A 20,586-nucleotide genomic window follows, 5' to 3' on the forward strand; every position below is an offset into this window, starting at 1 on the left:
TGCTGATCCCCCATGTAAGACAATTCTTGAAGTCTCAGGAGTTGGCAGGATCTGGCCCAGCCTGCAGCAGTTGCACCCATTACAATCCTCAGTGGCAGATCAGGAAACTCTCTGACAGACTAGAAAGTCCCCAGTGATACATGGCTAACGGAGTCAATACTTCTTGCCTAATTCATGCCCTAGGGCAGATACAGATGTAGTCCAGAATATTTATTTCTGAGGCTTTCCCCCTTTAATCCAAGGAATTTAAGGAGGAAACTGATGAAAGAGAAAGCAGCAGCTATAGCCTGGTATTGGTCAGTAGGTTCTTCTGAGCACACTGTGGTCAGTGGGATTATCTGATCCAAGTTTGCTGTCACCATATGGTAAGTGCTTGAGGTGGGGGTTAACTGGCCATAAGCACTGCCTTCAGATTTAGGGCTGGAAATTACAATTCTTTTTGAAGAGGTCTTCACTGAGTGGGCTTTGGCATCACAGCACTGTAACTGAGCGTGTACAATTTCCAAGCTGGGTTCCCTGAGGCCAGCGAACGGGGGCCTGTTTATGGTTTGAGAACAAAAGTCTGCCGAAGTCAGTGGTTTCCTATGAAATCGGATTAAAACTCAGCATGAATCACCCAATTCACTTTTTGAGGGAGGGATTCACTTGCACCTTGAAGTCAGAGAAAATTCAGACTTGGTCCCAGTTTGGTTCTTTCTTTTGGGAGAGTTTTACATCACTGTGATGCCACCAACCTCTGCAAATTCAGGCTTAACACATGGGACTAATGGGGTCATATATCCCAGCAAAGTAAACAGGAAATACTTCTTCTATAAATACAACTGAGGCAAACCCAAGGTGTCCGACCCATTTCTTCACCCTCCCTGGTGCTTACTCTGCTTGGCATGAAGCAAGCCCCTAGTTTCACTGGCCAGGATGGCACTGGGACCATCTGGGGGCTTTATATAGACTGCATTGGGCCGGATCCTCAGCTGGTCTAAAGCACCATGGCGTACGCAGCCTGAAAACATTGATGCTTTTTATTCCCACCTAGCAACTAAATTCATGAAGGTGCAAATGAAACCAGCATTCACTCAACAATCTCATCATTAAATCTGAATAGCCTTTTTTTTCTACCCCATGGGGCTCAAAGTCAGGCCTTTAAAGCGACTTGGATTTAAGAGGATGGGCTTGACTATGAAAGCTTTAATGCATGTTCCTTTACAAGAATGCAGTACTGTACAGACCCCATCACAGAGACATTCAGCTTATTGTGCACAGCCAGCATGGCTCAGGACGCATTACTGCACACTAGGTCTTGTTGCACCCCTGTCAGTTCACTGCAGCTTTGTCTGATACCGTACGGAGACCATGGGTTGAGTCCTCTTTTATAAATCACTCTGGAATAACAAACAGCGTATGACTGGTATAACACTTTTTCCTTCTGTAAGACTGGACAGGCGGGAGAAAAAAAGCCCACTGATCACTAAGATCAAATTTGCAGCAAACCCCAGGTAATGCTATGAATGATCACTTACATTTCAATATGAAAGAAGTGTGTCAGAGTTGGGTAAAAGAAATGTTCATGTCCAGAAATTGGCCTAGACAAACCATCATCATCCAGAAATGTCCAATCCTTCTCCTTAGGAATGCATCTGCCATTGGCACCTTTGTTTTAACAAATGACAAGCCATCTGATCCGTGCTGGCCTTGCACCACCGCGTAACGGGTTGGTGAGGCTCACGAGGAGAGATGCTAGCAGTCTTTTGGTGTGCTTTACAAGTACAGAAAAATTAGTTCAATTTGTTGCTAGTTTTTTGCTGTGGGTTTTTTCTTTCTTCCCTACAGATTAATTCCCAGTGCTTCCAATTCTACGTGTTCTTGGAAAAGAAAACGGATAGGGGAAAAAAACCCTTCAACAAGTTGAAATGTTAAAAAAGAGAGGGAACAAGAAGGAGAACAGAAAGAAATAGAGAAGTGCAGTCAGTTGGCGTATTGTGCATAGAAAGCAACTTTTACTCGCTCGATCTGGTGACACAGTTTGATGGCTGGACCAAGCTTCAGCTCCATGCATTCTTGCACCGTGGGCAGTGTCAGCAACAGAAGGGCTTGGCCATCGATGTCCTGGGGAAGAGAAAGACAGGGAAAATGGTTTTGTTTGTGGACTCTGGAGGGCAGAAAGCATAACCAGGTCTGGAGAAGCAAGAAGGGAAGTTTGGCCCAAAAATTAGTGGTTTTGTCCCTTTTCTCCCACTTTGATGCTGCCCATCTCCTTTCTCTGGGGTACCTCATGCTTTTTCAGAAGTTGCCTAATGGGACTTCATAAGCCCTCACCCTGCCCCCAGTTTGGGAAAAGCCTTCCAGCTGCCGAAATGCTGGATCCCCTTTTATGGAAACTCTGCAGGGTCCACGGAGATCTGATTAGTCCCATTTTATGACTGAGGAACTGAGGCACAGGGGAGGCTGCGGAAGGCACACCAGGAGACACAGAAAGGAGCTGAATGGAGAAACTGAAGCTGGTCCCACTGCCAAGTCTGACCCTTCCCCTACCTCTTTTGTTCCATGATTTGCTCAGCACAGGTTTATGTCTGCCTTGTCCCCTGGTCCACCCAGGACCTGCCTTGTTCCACTTCAGCTGCTGAACAACCAAGACAGAGGGGCCTGGACCACCCGGAGCCCTTGCAATCTCAGAGTCACAGAATGGTGTAGGCTGGAAGGGACCTTTGGAGGTCACATCCTTCCCTCAGGCATATTTATGCACCACACCCCATGAACTAGCACCCCAGACAAAAGCCATTTTATTAGAGATTTCTGTTGGCTTTATGATCCTCTTCTTAATTAAGAGCTCAAGCCCTCTTTCTTCTTTAATGGACTGAGAAGCAGACGAGCAGGCTACAAAACTGCTTTTCACCCCTTAGGGAGGATCAGAGTCTAAGCACAGAAAAAGCACTGTAACTCGCAGGCAACATAAACTCCCCAGGACGGCCCTGATTAGGTAGCATTAAACACAAGGAGGATTTGGACACCTTAAGCACTGCTTTGATCAGGACTGTCCACAGCTCAGGTTCTTTTTCCACTGCAGCTTGATGGCATGGCCCACTGCACCAGAGCTTCCTTGCAAATCGCAAGGAAAAGCTCCAGTCATCTGTGTTTGATTAAACTCCTCATAAAACTCTTTGGCAAAGGAGAGACGGGGTTGGCTTTCAAGCCCTGGCGTTATCCCAGGCTGATTAACAAATGGTCGGAGCACACTGCGACGCAGCGACTGCAGCATCTTGCTATGGAGGGTTTCAGCCTTGCTCTAGACTTGCACTTCAACTTCTCCCAGTCAAAGCAGCTGTACTCGGGTACACAGTTATTAATGGCAAAGAATCAGAGATCAATGTGCAGTTGGCCATACCACTGACTGCCACCGGCTATGGCCTAATTAACCACACTTGCTTCTTTCTAACTATGATTCCTTAGTGCTGCCCTTTACTTTCAGCAGTGGCTGTTACTCATTAGCTAAGGAACGGCTGTTTCTATATAAATTTTACACGTTCACACTGACTTGAGATGAAGAGCATTGGCTTCTGCTCCTGCATCTGCTTAGTGGGGAGATACTTGGCATCTCCTAAAATTAGGTCATCCAATGGTCTGACTGCCAGATCTTCAGAGGGACATAGATGGGAGGTAGGTGTCTACATACTCAAAGCACCTAGGTGTTAGTGACAAAATTCAGGCAGCCAGTTTTGAGTTCAAGCAGCAGTTTTGTGCTTCCTGGGCCAATATTTTAAAACAGGGTAGAACCCATGTAGAGAGACTGCTTGCTATGTACCAGATAACCACTACCTGTTTTTACACTGAGGTGCCTACCTATGTGACACCAGGATGGTGCTGTGGACCTTGGCATGAACAAGAATGGTCTAATCCTTCTGCTTTTCACAAGGACTCGGGCTATGGGGTTTCTGGTCTCTCTGAGGATCTAGTAAGGCTCTGACCAGTTTCTAAGGGTTTCCATGCCTTACCAAAATTTGTGCTATAGCTTGGCCTGACGGGATCTAAAACCTGGTCATAATCTCTTTTTCAAAGCCCCAAGCCCAGCTAGCAAAGTGGTATGTGCTGCTCTTTTTTTGTGATGTGAATAGGCACCACAGACACAAAGAGACAAGTTACGTGAAGACTTCTACCTGCTCCTGAAATATTTTGGCAAGAGGTGCACAGTCGGTCAGTTTAATAAACCTCACGACATCAGTCACGGTCCACTCCAATGGATTACTGTCCAGGATGAGCTTCTCTTCCTCTTCTTGCTTAATTTCCTACAAAAAAACAAAAGCTCTCATAAAGAAAATTACCTTGTGTGGAGAACCAGGGCAGGGATGCCCTCCTCAGATGAGGAAGGCTTGGCACTGAAGGCTAATTTAGGAAGAATACTGCTATTAATCGGGAGTGAAAACCTATGGACATACTCACTTCCTTGACTTGCGTGCACTTCTCCGCCTCGCCGTAGGAGTGGGGCTGCGGTCTCCGGCTCCGTCGGGTTCTCTCCATGGGAGGAGGTCTGTCCGACTCGGTGCTGCTCCGCAAGGTGACTGCTCGCCGGGGCCTGGCGGAGGGGACCTCAGCGGAGGAGGTATCTGTCTGGTCATCCCGGAGCTCTGAGCTGGTTTCCTCGCTTCCCGTCTCATCCTCCATTGCGTCTGGCTCGTCGTCTTCGCTCTCCTGCACAAAGACCATCAGAGAAACAGCATTCGGGCTCAGAGATTAATACAGCAGCAAATTGAAAGGCTCTGGGTCAAACTGCATACCCGTGCCCGTGCTGGTCTAGGGTAACATTTATTTTAACCGAATTATCTCATTTTCATTACAGTGCTAAGCAGATTAGCCCTCAATTTAGATTTGTTACAAAATGTAGAAGAAAAAAACACACAGCGGACAAATCCTTTTTCAGTTTCTAACAAAAGGTCAACGGCAATAACTCATCTGGCATGAAATGTTACTCTGTTGGGCTGGTATCTCAAACCTTGTGGCACTGCAGATGTGCATGAGAAGGGGAAATAGAAAATACTAAAAGGATAAAATGAAACTCAGGTTGCTTGAGATGAAATAAAATCAGAAATAGGCTTGAATTTAAACCTTCACCTTGTTTCAGATTGTCATGGGTGTCACTGGTATTGAAAAGAAGGAAATTTTGGTGCCTTTTAAAAATATCTAGATGTGTAAGTGCATACTTGTACTTGATTTCTTAGCTGGCATTTCTGTGAAACCCAGGACAGAGGATTTCTCCCAGATATCCCTGCTTTCAGCCCAACACCTAACTGCTGAAGGTGAAGCACAAATTTCCATTTAAAGGGTATTATACCAGATTCTTGCTATTTCTGTCACACAGAGCTTGCAAGCACACACCATCTGATGGAAACTGTGTATTTTGAACTTTAGATACACATAAGTGGCCCAAATGGCTTCACTCTGATCAAAGCGTGAGCATGCATCCAAGCCATATGCTCAGGTCTTAAGTGAAAGAGCAATTTTAGACAAAGTTAGTTATATTGGCTGAAAGGTCAAAAAACTTGGCTAATGGTTGATTTAGGCTTAACATGAGTTTATTTCAGTTTAAAATCCTTTGAAGCGGGTATAATCTAAAGAAATGAAGCAGAACTACATCTAAATGAGGACCAAGTCATGAAGATGCAGGCAATCAACTGAAGCTGCCTAAAATATCCCCCTCCAGCTGAAGGAGAGGGAATTTAAGTAAATCAGTTTTATTTCACTGTATTGGGTTTGCATGGCAAGGTTTTGGTAGTGGGGGGGCTACAGGGGTGGCTTCTGTGAGAAGCTGCTAGAAGCTTCCCCTATGTCTGATAGATCCAATGCCACCGGTTCCAAGACGGACCCACCACTGGCCAACGCCGAGCCCATCAGTGACAGTGGTAGTGCCTCTGGGATAACAGATTTAAGAAGGGGAAAAAAACCCCACACAGCATCAGCCAGGATAGAGGAGTGAGAATACGTGAGAGAAACAACTCCGCAGACACCAAGGTCGGTGAAGAAGGAGGCGGAGGAGGTGCTCCAGGCGCCGGAGCAGAGATTCTCCTGCAGCCCGTGGTGAATACCATGGTGAGGCAGGCTGTGCCCCTGCAGCCCATGGAGGTCCGCGGTGGAGCAGATATCCACCTGCAGCCCATGGAGGACCCCACGCCGGACCAGGTGGATGCCTGAAGGAGGCTGTGACCCTGTGGGAAGCCCATGCTGGAGCAGGCTCCTGGTAGGACCTGTGGAGAGAGGAGCCCACACTGGACAGGTTCGCTGGCAGGACTTGTGGGGGACCCACGCTGGAGCAGTCTGTTCCTGAAGGATGGCACCCCGTGGAAGGGACCCACACTGGAGCAGTTCATGAAGAATTGCAGCCCGTGGGGAGGACCCACATTCGAGAAGGTCGTGGAGAACCGTTTCCCATGGGAGGAGCCCCACGCTGGAGCAGGGGAAGAGTGCGAAGAGGAAGGAGCGGCAGAGACGACATGTGATGAACTGACCACAACCCCCATTCCCCTTCCCCCTGTGCTGCTCGGGGGGAAGAGGTAGAGAAAATCAGGAGTGAAGTTGAGCCCAGGAAGAAGGGAGGGGTGGGGGGAAGGTGTTTTTAAGATTTGGTTTTATTTCTCATTATCCTACTCTGATTTTGATTGGCAATAAACTAAACTAGTTTTCCCCAAGTCGAGTCTGTTTTGCCTGTGATGGTAACTGGTGAGTGATCTCCCTGTCCTTACCTCCACCCATGAGCCTTTCGATATATTTTCCCTCACCTGTCCATCTGAGGAGGGGAGTGATACAGCGGCTTTGGTGGGCACCTGGCATCCAGCCAGGGTCAACCCACCACATTCACACTGCACAAAGCAGCAATTACTGGCACTCAGCTGAGGAAGGGAAATCACACACGAGCTTTGTCATTACTAACATGGGAAAACCACCTGGGAATGGTCCACACAGAACTAAGTGTGCTCCAGGTTGTATTTGAACACGAATCATTGCTGAAGCTGGGATGCCATCATATCACACAGGATAATGGAAAGACTGAGACCTTAAATACCATATATTTGGGGCACACACCATTTGCTTGTTTTCTAAAGCTTCTAGCATTTCTGTTGTTTGATATTGTGAACCAAAAAATTATGAATGGTTAATGAAAAAATAAAAGCCCTTGAAACCATAATGGCCTGAGAGTTATTATTATTTTTTATAATATTTAGAGATCTTAGACATAAATCACAGCCCTCCTTCACTCTGCTTGATGCTGCAAAAAGCATCTAACAGGCTCATCTGCCTGCCTACAGGCTTATAAGGAAGCGAAAGTGAACAAAGATATATTAGCATGTTAGCTAGTGAGCATTACGAAGGTAGAAGCAAAAGCTCTATTTGCTAACTCTAGAAAGGACAAGGGTAGAAGTCCCCAAAGTGTCCCAATAAAACCAGTCTGATCTTAGAAGAACAAAGTAGCAAGGAGGGATTCAAAATGGAAGATGGAAGTGTTGGGGTTTGCTGAGAAGTCCCTCAAAAGGAAGAGGCAGATGGGGGAGGAGGGGGTAAAAAAGCACCAAGGGGCTTTTGCTGTTTTATCCCAATGCAACACATACCTCTGCAGAGCCTGCAGCATTCAAATCGACAGCTGACGATCTCCTTTTCCTCTGCACAAAGATGGATTTCCGCCTTTTTCTGCGCCTGGCTGGCTTGACATGCCCACTTTTCATGTTGTTATTTTCCCCAATTGGGGGCTTAATGATTTTTTTCCGTTTCCCATAATAATAAGCTGGAGGAATGAAGCAAAATACCCATTAAAAACTTTAACCACCGAGAGAAGGAAACTTTCGCTTGCTTCTTGCTACTGATTCAGTACTGCACTGTAGGTGCACTTTTATGAGGAAAACACCTTGATTTGGAAAAAACGTCCAGCGTAAATATAAGATGTCATCTTGGACTAGTGCAGAGTGTTACAGCTCTTACGCATACACATTTATCTGTGATGAGTGAGGAGTTCGGAATTTAACCCTACAATAGGTTCTTAGGCAAAGCTTCCACTAAGCTGAGCAGTGATTTGGAGGGAGAGAGAGGCCAGCACATTTCATATTTGATCCAAGGCCCTTCTCCATGAGTTAACAGTCTTAGATACACTTTCTTTTGCTGATGTTTTCAACAGAGAGTGTAGAGGGCCAGCTATCCTGAATTATGTATGTTTGTTCAAGGCATGAAGGAATGGGTTTTTATTACCTTCGAGTATTTCTTGGCCCAAGCTGAAATGAAGGATGTGAGAGTCCTCTGACGTTACTTTATGGGCTTGGGTCAGGTGCCTTTTGACATGCTCTAGCATCCTCTGGGGCTGACAGAATCTCCGCCCTTCACCAGGTTGGGTATCGCAGGACATCTAAAATGGCACTTGGCACCCATGTCAGAGTTTGTAACTGAACTGAGCTTTTCATCAAATCAATGGAGTTTTGAAGGAACATTCATCCAGCCACGTACAACCATCAATTCTGAGATGAGACAATCTCAGCTGGAGCTCCCCCAGCTGTACTCCCCCACCTCTCCATTTGCTACCGGTGGGAGATAGGAATCTAGCTCAGGTGTAGACTTGTGCAGAAACCTATATTCAGTGATCTGAATCTCTCCCTAAGCCCATTTCTTCTTCTACCCTGGCACTAAACTAATTAGTTTAAATCAATCATATTGGTTTCTTGCAACCTTTGTGGAAGAAGGACAGCACTCACTTGTGCTTTCCTGACCTGTTCAAGAGTCAGTAATATCAGCAACATTGACAACAAATAATGTTGAACACATGCTTAATTTCAGCCTTCCTGAATAGGTAGAAACATGTTTAAATATTAAGCACCCTGAGCAGAGAGAGTCAATGCTACCAAATTCCTTCCAGCACCTTGACTCCACAATACTGGCCTGTCCTGGTGCATATGCTGGAAACTCTTCACTGAGTAGGACAGGATTCATCTCACCTAACAAAGGTGTCTCAGATGCAGCAGTTTCAGCTGGCCACTGCAGGTTCCTTTTATGTGCTTCCTGTATTAACTTTACATATGAAGAAACGTCAAGACTTCCAAAGAGTGATGACTTTCAAACGGATATATTAGGATGGAGTGAGACAGACAGCTTTCTGGAGATGCCTGTTTCTTTGTACAGAATACTAAGGGAGCCTACGGTGACCTGGTCAGGATTAAATAACTGCTTTTAGATGAGATGAATCCTACTCAATATTAACGTATTATGCAACTCCTGTTCTTCACAACTAGCTCATGCAGTCTCCCACTTTCCTGTTTCTCAGCTAGCATTTTGGCCAATACTCACTGTACTTGGTTTTAGTATGAATGGAGCAGTTCTCCGGGCAGACTTCGGCCACCAGCACAGGACTGAACAAGTTGGGGCAGCACTCCAACTTTGCACAGACTCTTCTGCAGAAATCCGCTACCTGATCCGACGTTCGCACAATCTTAACAGTCGCCCTGTACGTCTTCCCTCTGTATCTAGAAAAGAGTACAAGACCCCATGTCACCAATGAAGCGATGTCCTTCAATGCTACAGATGAGGCTCTCCTCTGTTGGGGAGATCTCTTCCCTAATGACATTTGGAAGATTGCCTCTCTTAGGGAAGGCAGGCAGAATAGATCTACTTGTTTTAGTGGCTCCATTTCAGACGGACTTGAGGAAAGAAAGGCAGGGTGAAATGATCCTGGAATCAGAGGTGTGGACTTGATTTGGGGAGGAATGCATGTGCAGACTGGATAAATCTGTAGATACAGCAAGAGATGGAAAAAAATGACAGTAGGCTTGGTGAGCATACTACACAGGACAGCATGCCCATACTACGAACTGATGCAAAGTTTTGGGGAGAGGGATGTAGTCTCTCTTCATATATTGACCTGTGATGAGCTTGCAGAGCTTTCTGGTCACCAACCTGTGTTTGGGCTGCACTGGAGACTGTCTCTATAAGCCCCCAATACACCTTTGGTCTTCTCCACTGCCATTTTTCTCGAGGCAGCTCTCGTGTCACGTTCCAGCTCACAAGCCCACAGTTTCATTGTGCCAACTGTGGTTACTGGGATACACACACTGGGTAGAAGTATCTGAGTGAAACTGTACTATCTGCCATACGGGGACCAGATGACTTCACCACTATGAGATGTGGGCAATTCAAAACCCAAGGAACTAATCAGGAGTCTCTTGAGTTGTTTAACGGGGCTGCAGCAACAGGCCCTAAAAACTGATTCCTACAGGGAATGCTTAGAGCAGAAATCTGCAATGAAAGGTTTGTCTTAAATTTGTTATCCATGTGCTACTAAAACATTTATTTCAGTGTTTCATATGAAGTGTTTCTGAGCGATAAATGGCTAAGAAAGATACAGTTACATCCCTGCTGTAATACATTGTAGATGTGAACTCTGAAAAACCAATTATGCCCATAATTTATTAAACAGCAGCACCAAGCTATTGTAAACAGTGAGATAAGGTTTTTAAAGCATCTCTTACGCGTCCTGAGGAATGCAACACAAGAGACAATCATGCGAGCGCCTGGTGCTAAGGCATTATAAATGTGCTTAGAGGAGAGAAAAGTAACACACACAAAAGAGGGAGAGACAGTGAAAGAAAGATTACTGGATGGGAGGCAATGAAAGACAAAGATACAAACATCAGGAAAAATGAGACAAAGCATTTGCGAGTGCATTTAGACTCACAGTTCCCTAGCAGGGAATCAACTGACAATAGTAGGAAGAGGAAGAGGAAGAGGAAGAGGAAGAGGAAGAGGAAGAGGAAGAGGAAGAGGAAGAGGAAGAGGAAGAGGAAGAGGAAGAGGAAGAGGAAGAGGAAGAGGAAGAGGAAGAGGAAGAGGAAGAGGAAGAAAAGGAGATGTGGCCGGAGAGTTAAAATACGCAGCACGCACCCGGACCCTATTCACTCTCTGAAGGTTTTACCGACTTGCATGAAGCAACTGAGAAAACACCTTTTGCTGCTCTCCCTCCCAAAAGCTCTTTCTGGAAACAGTGGGCTATGGGAAAAGGGTTTGAAACCATGGTACACAAAGTGTTGCAGAGAGGTACCCAAATGAAACTTGGGTCTGAGAACAGGCCAGTCCAACCATCCTCATGTCACAAAAGACTTGATCCAGACTATCAGCTCAACACAAAACTCTTCCAGAACCTACAAGAACAAGGCACCATGCTCTGATACTCCATTTGGTGCCTGACCAAGGACCCCAAGTCATGGAGACAATCCTGGATTCATTCATCCTCCTGAATGAATGAATGAATGACTTAATTAGCCAACTCTTCATGCACCCTGACAGACCTGGACAGATGACATAAAATGGAAAAAGTGTTCCTTCCAGATACTGAGCACTGTTATCCCAGCTTCCCTATGCAATAGCTGCACACACAGGCTGGCTAAAGGGGGTTTGGCAATATCTAATATTAAAAGAACAAATTCCACAGGCATTTAAATATATCTACTTATAAATGTTTTATATTTCTTTTCAATGTGTTTGAAAAGACTCCTGCCCTTATGACTTCTCCAGGAGCCATTAAGTTTAACAACGGCCTACATCATTAGGTCAGTAAGTCTGACTCCCGTGACAGGCTGCAGAATTTGTGTTACCTTCACCTGAGCCCCAACAACTTTGGTTGGACTAAAGCATCACTTCCAGAAAAGCACCAGCCTCCCCTCGAGGCTCTCCACACTGGGAGAATCCTGGCAGCAGGAGCACCTGTACCTATACCTCATGAGCCTATGCCTCATTTTATGTCTGAATGTGTCTGGATTTCACTTACATTTATTTGTCCTTGTTCTGACTTTCACCGCTAGGATGAAAAGACTGCATCTGGTTTTGTTTCCCTGCAAAAGCACTGTAATCAAATTACCTCTTGATCTCCTTTCTTAAAGCTAAGAAAGCTTCCTGATGGGTATTATTCAAGGATGGCTGACTTTTTCTAACCGTGTGCTTCCTATTGTGTTTGGCTGCCCAGAAAAGATCCATTGTACTAAAGTGCCTGGTGAAAGAAAAAGATGAAACAAGGAAAATGAACAACTGACCGATTTCACAGTCTGGTTTGAATGCAATACACATAGCAATTAACAGAACGGATAGCAAAATGGAGATCAACATGACTGCAGCAATCAGTCTCAATAACTCAAGGTGTTAGTACTGGCCACAGTAATATTTTTCACATGATTTTGGCTTTGGCAGCACCTCTTTCAACTATAAACCGAGTTCTACTAATATTTTCCATACTCCTTGCACACTAAAGATTTTTAACACAAACTGTAATCTGAGCTGTTCTAGGATGGCCATGTGGAAAGACCTCCTTTGGATATAATCAGAAAACCCTTTTCCATTAGCATTGCTCAAAAAAATTACGAACTACTGATATTCCTATTGATGTTTTCATACTAGGACTTATATCTTCCCAACCACTTTCAAGCAGTAAGTAACCTGCGTGCACAGCATGGTAGCACTGGAGACTTGGAAAACAGCCGTGTCAAGCATAACGTTTTCAGTTTTCTTAGAAATCATTGGTTTTTTAACAAAGATTTTTCAGCTAAAGCCAAAGAAATCTTCCTTTCCTCTCCCCCTTTCTCTGCCCTCAGACCCCAATAACCGGAGAAACCCTTACGGCTGAAATTATTTCCGTGAAAAATGTACTCAGGATCTTTGCTGATCCATGAGCAACAATATTAAGCTAATAGCACTTTGCTGGCAATATTCTTCTGTTGAAGCTTCCTTTGGTGATAAAATAGATCAGAAGGTCATGAGAACAAAATGTCTTCTAGGAGCTCCAGCTTGGGACCATTGTGTGATGATGTGAAAAGCCTCATGCTGAAGCCACTTCAAACAGCAAGAGCACTGAGACCTTTTCAAAGGTCTCATCCACAGTTCTGACAATCATTGAGACTATTTTGAGCAATTCAGTGGCTAAAAGCCTAAACGTCCTTTCAGGGGAGCAAAACCTCCTATCTGTTCTTTTGCAACAAATTTCCTATTTGTCTTATTAGCTAAAGTCTGCCAAACATGAGAAATCTCTAGGACATGCTAGCTACCCACAGCACACAACCAAAGTCTCTCTGAATTAGATCTACCAGAAGCAACTTACCAGTACAGCAGCAGAAACTCTCTAACATCCACTTTATTACGTTTGAATCAGACCCTGCCTGTATGGGCCATTACAACTGCCAATGACAGAAAACCCGGGATTTTCCTCAAAACCCTGATACCCTTGAAACTACTCAGCGTACCTTCAATACCAAGGATTTTGCAAATAATTTAAGTCTAGGTAAAATCAGTAAAAATGTTGTAGTTATCTTCCTCCAAACCTATTTAATCATCCAGTGATATTTTGTACTCTTGAAGACAGGATTCTGGAATTGTTCTGGTTTTAAGGACATGTCTCATTAAGTCTCCTCCTGATTATGCAAATACAGGGTTTAAGTCATCCCACTGGTGCTAATGACTTCTATCTTGAATATTCGGCACAGAAAGCCACCTGATCACACTAATTCACCCTTGCAGCGCCTCAAGAAGTACTGCGGCAGAACTGATGTGGAAGATGAATCAAATTATGTGAGCTGTAGCTTTGTACTGACCTTTGAGGAGCACTGTTAATAACTGGCTGCCACATGGACTTCGTATCACTGATCGCAACCCTTTGGATTCAGTTGTCCAGCCCGCTGTCCACTCATGACACACACATCCAATCCACATTTCTGCAGCTTGGCTATAAGGATGCTATGGGAGACTGTGTTGAAAGCCTTGCTAAAATCAACGTAAATAACTGCCACTGCTTTTCCCTTAACCACTAAACCAGTTACCTCATCACATGAGGCACAACTCGCCCTTTGTAAATCCATGCTGGTTCGTTCTTCCCAGTCACCTGTTGGTCCTGCATGTCCTTGGAAATGGCTTCCAGGAGGATTTGCCTAATAACCTCCTCAGGAATGTTAGGGTGACAGCCTGTAGTTACTTAGATTCTCCTTCTTACCCTTCTTGAGGAAGGGTGTGATGTTTGCCTTTTTCCAGGCATCAGGAAACTTCCCTGATCATCATCAACTTTCAAACATGACAGAGAGTGGCCTTGCAATGACAGGGGTCAGTTCCCCCAGGCAGAGCTGGCTGCATCCCATCTGGTTCCATGCACTTGTGCACATCCAGTTTGCTTATAGTGTCCCTAGTTTCTTTTCCATCTACTGTGGGTAACGCTTCACTCATTCAAACAGTAACAGGGACCTGGGAGGCCTGAGAGCAACCCTTGCTAGCAAAGGCTGAGGCAAAGAAGACTTCGAACACCTCAGCATCATCTATCACAATTTAAAGGCAGTCTTCTAAAGCATCCACAGTGAAAAGACTTTCTTTGAAATGCAGCCTCATAAATAAGCAATGGTGTCTGTGATGGGCGGTTAATATTCCTAGAGTTCAGCTACTGGATTTGGGGAGCTCTCAAAATTTCATTTAATGAAGGAGTCCATGAATACTCATCTTTCTTGTTTTGATTAACTGGGCTTCATACAAGATCCAGGAGATAACTCCCTGCACACACTGGTACTGTTTATGTCCAAAGTCCTGCAAAAATGGATAAGTCCAAACAGCCCCACTTAGAGCCCTTAAAAATGAAAGCCCTTTTTAAAGTCCCTCAAGCATTTTATGTAAAATTGGGAAGCCAAATCTAGATGTAGGTGCTGAACTTAATGCATCTATAAGAGTTGGATGCCCGCAGCTTTGGCTGGCCCTCATGGGCATTCAGAAGATCGGGCCTGACATTTCTAACTCATCATCACCAATAAATCAGGTTTGACTATTTTCACAGAGAGCCAGCAGCGCTGATGGGAAGCGACTGCCATCACGCATTGCAGACACATCTCTTTGGACAATCTAAATTGTTTATCTTCTTTGCAAGGCTAGTGTAATTGATTCTGCGCTGGTGACGCAGAGTAAACTAAATGCAGGTTGCCCTAGGACTGAGATAATGCATTCCTGGCAGTGCATGATTTGGCATTTGGGCCAGTGGGAAAAACAGCCTTCTCTTCACCGTCCTCCTCCCTCCCCTTTGCTCTACCCTACTGCAGCCGTCGCCGCAAACAAACAACAACATTGTCAAGATCCAAGGAGTTGTCAGTTTACATCAGAAGGAAGGCGGTGACACGACATGTCACATTACAGCACAGACGCTCCAGCTGGCTGTAGAGCTGTCATCATTAGCAGCAAAACACCATTGGGAGCCGGGGTAGCTAGAACTCGGTGTAGACAGCCGTTTGCTCATTACAGGTCTCTGTTTAAGATTCTGGAGAACAACTGGCTGTCGTACCTGATGTAACGTGTCACGTGCCGTTTGCGCATCCCAGGGTATCTGATTTCATAAGCATGTTTTCTTTTCTGCTTCTGCACAACCAAATGCAATTAAAAGCCCGGTATGCTGCTTGATGAAGCAGCTCAAGCAAACTCAGGAAGGAAAAAAGAAGTCCTAGGGTAACCAAGCAGTCTTGGGGCATGTCAACCCTTTGTCACCCACTCTTAGAAGTACTCAAACTACCTGCAGGCAAGCTGGTATGACCAGCCAGCACCCCTCTGTGAACAGAGCTGCAGCCTCAGAAGCCAGATAGCTACAGCAACAGGGTGCTGCCCAGCCCCAGGAGCTCTGTCCCCTCAAGAGCCAGAAGACAATGCCACACTGAATGAGAATACATTTCTATGCTTAGAAGTCACTCCAAAACATGCTGTCCCAGCTCTGAACCTGTAATGACCCATCCTGTGGCTTGATAAAGTTGAAAGGTGCTGCTTGACTCGCTGAAGAGCTGCGATTGCCGCCTCCTGGGGCAGCCGTCATACAGGAACACGTACACAGCCTGTGACCAACATAAAATACAAAACCTCCTTGCTGGAAAGCATTGGTATACTTTTACCTGGCAGGCTATGTGGATATAAGGTATATCCATCCCAGTAGGCTGGCTGCCCTGCTAAATAGATGGGAGGAGGAAATCGATACAGGAACGAATGGGTAGAAGCGTTATGGGGGAAGGTAACAGAGATGGAAGTGCTTATTACAGTATGATTAGGACATCAGGCAACAGTGAGGGAGGGTGAGTGGTTGATGGGATACGGATGAGTGACAATCTCTAGCAGTCCATGGACTCATAACCGAGTTGGTCTTCCTGGGGTCAGCAAGCTGCCTGGGGTCTCACCGGATTGGGCTGTAGACAGCTGACTACCAAACATCCCTGCACTTGACGGTCAGTTAAACGTTTTCCCAGCTGTCTCCCATTAGAAATAAGGATTGCAGCAGCCTTAGGAACTAGATACTGCTGCTTTTGCACAAGGCGGATCCCCATGCTCAAATGAGAAATCCCAACAAAGTCCTATTTTGGATACTGCTAATAGGAAAACTGCCTGTAAGCTCAAGTCTTTGCAGGATAGGACATTAAGATGGGGCATTACAACTTGATTTCACAACCGCTAAGTACCTACAGGAGTGCCTTATCTGATATTTGCTAGTACAAGGTGTCGGAGCCTGGAATCAATAAAAACCAGGTCATGGACAATGACTTGGTTTTAACGAAAATCTGCATGTGCAAGAATGACTTTTAGATTTCCATCCACAAATTTCAACTGACAAACACAAAAACATGACTTGCCATATGGGTGAAAGAAGAAAATAAAAATAGCATTTTCTAGTAGCTTTTCATTTCTAATTGCAATCCTCCCTTAGAAAAGCAGTTTCCAAGTATGCAGAATAAAAGGTTCTCAATTCTCTCCCTCAACCAGAGCAGACATGAGCTTTCTGCAGTATCTGCACAGCCAAAGACCAAATACGATAGCAATCACTAGTGCCATATTTGACAGCCAATCATTTCAAATAACCAGGAGAAATTTGCTTTTATTTGAAAAGGATAACAGAGTTCAGTAGAAAGGGTGAGATTCAATGCATTTAACTTCAGTGCTCAAAAAGTCAAGGTGACCAAGTTAGTCAATGGAGAGAACTGTCTTCAAAGAACTATTTGTTGACATCCGTCTTGAAGTGGGAAGAATCGCTCTTTGGAGGGACTCTGGAGAGACCTTAGGTGAGACTTCCCTCTTTCAGAGAGACAATGGCTGTTGAAATACATCCTCAGTGTAGTGACCATTAGATAAAGAAGACATAAATGGGTAAATTTTAAAGTTGGAAGGGGAAGGCCAGGTTGGATGGGGCTTTGAGCAACCTGGTCTAGTGGAAGGTGTCCCTGCCCATGGCAGCGGGGGTTGGAACTAGATGATCTTTAAGGTCCCTTCCAACCCAAACCATTCTATGATATGAAATTGAGTATCTTCTAGATACACAGTTTTCTAAAAGTGTTGTTCAGATGAGAATTGAAGCATATATTCTAGAAAGGCCTCAAATCTTGATCTTAATCCCAGATCCCCTACTGAAAAACGTGTCCCTGCTATTTTGCTTGCACTTTTTTTTGGTGCCATTCGTTCTCGCTGGGTTTTTCTGCATTAGAGTGACAGGCTCTATATTAAAAGGAGTAATACTCCTACATTTAGAAATCCAGGAATTGAATTAATTCAATAATAGCCAAGCTTATAGGAACAGCTTATCATAAAACTCAGGACTTCACTGAATAAACATGGCATTTTTCATCAAAATCTGGATGGCTGCTTGGAGAAAGACAATAGAAATGAACCATTCAGGCGAATATTTCATTTCTTAAGTTGCTAGAGAACGAGTCAAATAATTCAATGAAGCAAAACGATAATTAGAAAAGTAAAATTCTCACAATAGAAAAAATCTTTTGTTCCCTTTTTTTTTCCCACCAATCAGTTCCATTTTTGAAGCCTCACAAACAAAAGAGCATATGCTGAAGACTTACTTCGCTTTAAGTGTTTCCTCTTGGAAATTCCACTGAGGGTCTTCCACTAGCTGCAGTTCTCGTAAAACACTCCCTGGCTTGTAAGCTGCATTGATCACCATGCTGAGAACCTATTGAGAGACAAAACCGACAACACTGATGGGTTTAAAATTAGTTCTTGACCACACTGAATATGATCCCAGGTGCTGCATAGGCAGGAGCAGCTTACAGGTGCCAAGTTAGGTTCAAGGCTGCACAGGGTAAGTGCCAGATGCAATGAGAAGAGGTCCCAGATTGGATCAATATGCCAAACATATTGTAGATGACACATCAATCTGATCTGGTGACTGCATTAAAAGCTGCTAGCTAACCCCAAAGATCTCATTGTTAATCAGTGTTTTTCTTTGAGACAGACCCTCTCACCCAAAGCAGATTCCACTCCCCGCATTCGTAATGGCTCAATTTAATAAAAAATGAAAATACTTCTGACGGCTCAACCAGGTACAAAGTCACATGTACCGTTACACAGTGAACGCTAAAGGGGAAATTCACATACTTGAGGTCAGCAATATGCTTAAGCATCTGAGTGCTGCGTGTCTTGACTGTATTAACAGAATATTAATGAAGTCTACACAAAAAGAGTTTGCAGGAGGTCTGCCTGAAACGCAGTGTGTGTCCACTCTGTAGAACAAAACACATGTGCCAATCCATTTAATCCAAAGTCTCCGAGAATAAAAATGATTCCTACTACTGGCTCAGGGAACCCAAGCTTTAATAGTCTACACTTGGCCTAAGGAGATAAATACAAGAAAAATAAATCTCTTAACAGCACCAGACCATGTGTTTGAACACTCTGCATTGTATGTACATGAATGACCCCACAGTGAGTCTGGATTGGTTTTGATGTAATTTAGCTCTTTACCTAACGCCTGTTCTTAATTCTTTGGGGGCCTGCAAATGATTTCAGTACGATGAGCTTTAAGTTTCCCCAGCACCCACGAACGTGGTTCATCAGAAATGAAAAACTGACTAGGTCATATTGCAAAGAGCAATGTGGTTCTGTTTTGGGGTTTTTTTCCTGTTTTTTTAATCCAGCAACCTCATAGGATGACTTATTTTCAGGCAAGGGCTTCACTTACCATGTAAAATGGCAGTGGTTTGAGTTGCCTGGCTAGGTTATTTACTAGAAGCAAAATTTCATTTCAACATCATTTCATCAATTTCATTTCATTTCACCATCATTGGGCCCTTGGAAACAGTACTCCAGCTGCTCTTCAAAAAAGTGCAATTAGAGAGACCTAAAGCAATGCCTAATAATAGCACTAATGTCTTACGCAGCTCTGATCATCCGTACATCTCAAAGCACTCGATGAGGAAGGGCAGGAGCACACTCCCTATCTCACACAAGGGGGAACTACAACACAGATTTACCCACAGCTCTCCAAGTGGTTCCCACCTCATCACACAACCCCCTGTACTAGTTACTAAGCCATGCTGATTATTCCCAAGGGAACAAAAGAAAGCTCCTGCGTGAGCCCATCCAGTCGCTCATCCACGTCTTTTCTTGCCTGCTACTCACAGTACAAACTGATGGGGCACTGGTCTCTGACACAAAGACACTGAGATATGATGCAGGGAAGCCAAAGGTGGGTTTTCAAAAAACATCAAGTGCTGGGTAGCTCCCACGCTCACTCACAACTCATCAGATGTGTTCCCCTCCTGATCAGCACAGGAGTTATTCAACACCTGTGTAGGAGCTTGCAGGAAAAGCTCTCCTTCGGCACACTTCTACAGCCACCCCGTTTGCCTGTGGGAGAGCCGGGAGCAGAAACCGTCTCTTGCCGACCCATTCCCACAAACGGTGTGGCCCTGCTCCTTTATCAGGATGATGGTGTTTGTATGAGTTGTCAGAACAGTTAGGAAATGAGCAAGAAAAGAAAACCTGACCCTGAAAATAACAGTGTGGCCCTGCCTGGGCATTATCCCAGACACCAATCAACTCCAGCCCTGCAAAGACACCCACAGTACCAGGACTTTTCTCAAAGCTGGCTTGTCATCAGCAGGACTCTGTAAATTTCTAAACTCAGTTTAAAAAAGTGGTTTTGTAAGAACAATAATATCCCTTTAAGGGAAGAAAAAATGTTTTTTTAAAACCTCTGGCTTTTACTCTTCTTGTATCTCAAGTTAAGTCATTGGGTTTGGCATTTTACCCTACAGCAGAAGTCCATCACCACGATAACAGTGTTACCTTCTAACAACATTATCACTTCATATTACAGACTATTAAACACTAGGGAGAAACAAGAACACTGGTTCTTGAGGAACAATTAACTTTGATTAAAACAAATACTGCGAAGAAACCTAGACCAGTTTCCAAATTTCCAGTTTCCAACTTTCTCTGGAGATGGAACGTTACTTCACCCAATATCACACTGGTCAAATTTTGATCTGATTCACTAAATTCTCTTTGGCTGGAGTATGACCAGTCTGAGATTTTGGTAGTTTATTTTCAGCCCTCTCCATCAGGAATGGTTTGGGTGCAGCCAGCAGTGCCTTGGAGCAGAAAGGTGGATTAGACAACACCAGCCTTTGCTGCTACGCATCGAAGAGGTTTTATTTTGATACTGCTGAACTTTGGATTTTCAGAGTCCAGTAGGCTGGAGTCACATCAGTGAGCATGATCACACAGCACCACCACAAGCCTCTACCCAACCTTTTAAGCACCTGAGATCTTAGCTATAAAGTTTTCCATGCCATAGATTTT

General features: G+C 44.5%; 1 protein-coding gene across 1 annotated transcript in view; it reads right to left on the reverse strand.

Moving 5' to 3' along the window:
- Positions 1 to 1,962: 1,962 nt before the first annotated feature.
- The window catches only part of SFMBT2 (Scm like with four mbt domains 2), a 103,010-nt gene continuing 84,386 nt past the window's right edge, over positions 1,963 to 20,586 (reverse strand). The window contains exons 15-20 of the mRNA XM_059816903.1: positions 17,844 to 17,953; positions 9,307 to 9,482; positions 7,590 to 7,762; positions 4,432 to 4,680; positions 4,149 to 4,277; positions 1,963 to 2,103 (exon numbers count right to left, since the gene is read on the reverse strand). Coding sequence (XP_059672886.1) covers positions 1,963 to 2,103; positions 4,149 to 4,277; positions 4,432 to 4,680; positions 7,590 to 7,762; positions 9,307 to 9,482; positions 17,844 to 17,953 — 978 coding nt within the window. The remainder of the gene's footprint in view (positions 2,104 to 4,148; positions 4,278 to 4,431; positions 4,681 to 7,589; positions 7,763 to 9,306; positions 9,483 to 17,843; positions 17,954 to 20,586) is intronic.

Source organism: Gavia stellata, chromosome 4 (assembly GCF_030936135.1).
Source record: "Gavia stellata isolate bGavSte3 chromosome 4, bGavSte3.hap2, whole genome shotgun sequence".
Taxonomy (NCBI): Eukaryota; Metazoa; Chordata; class Aves; order Gaviiformes; family Gaviidae; genus Gavia; species Gavia stellata.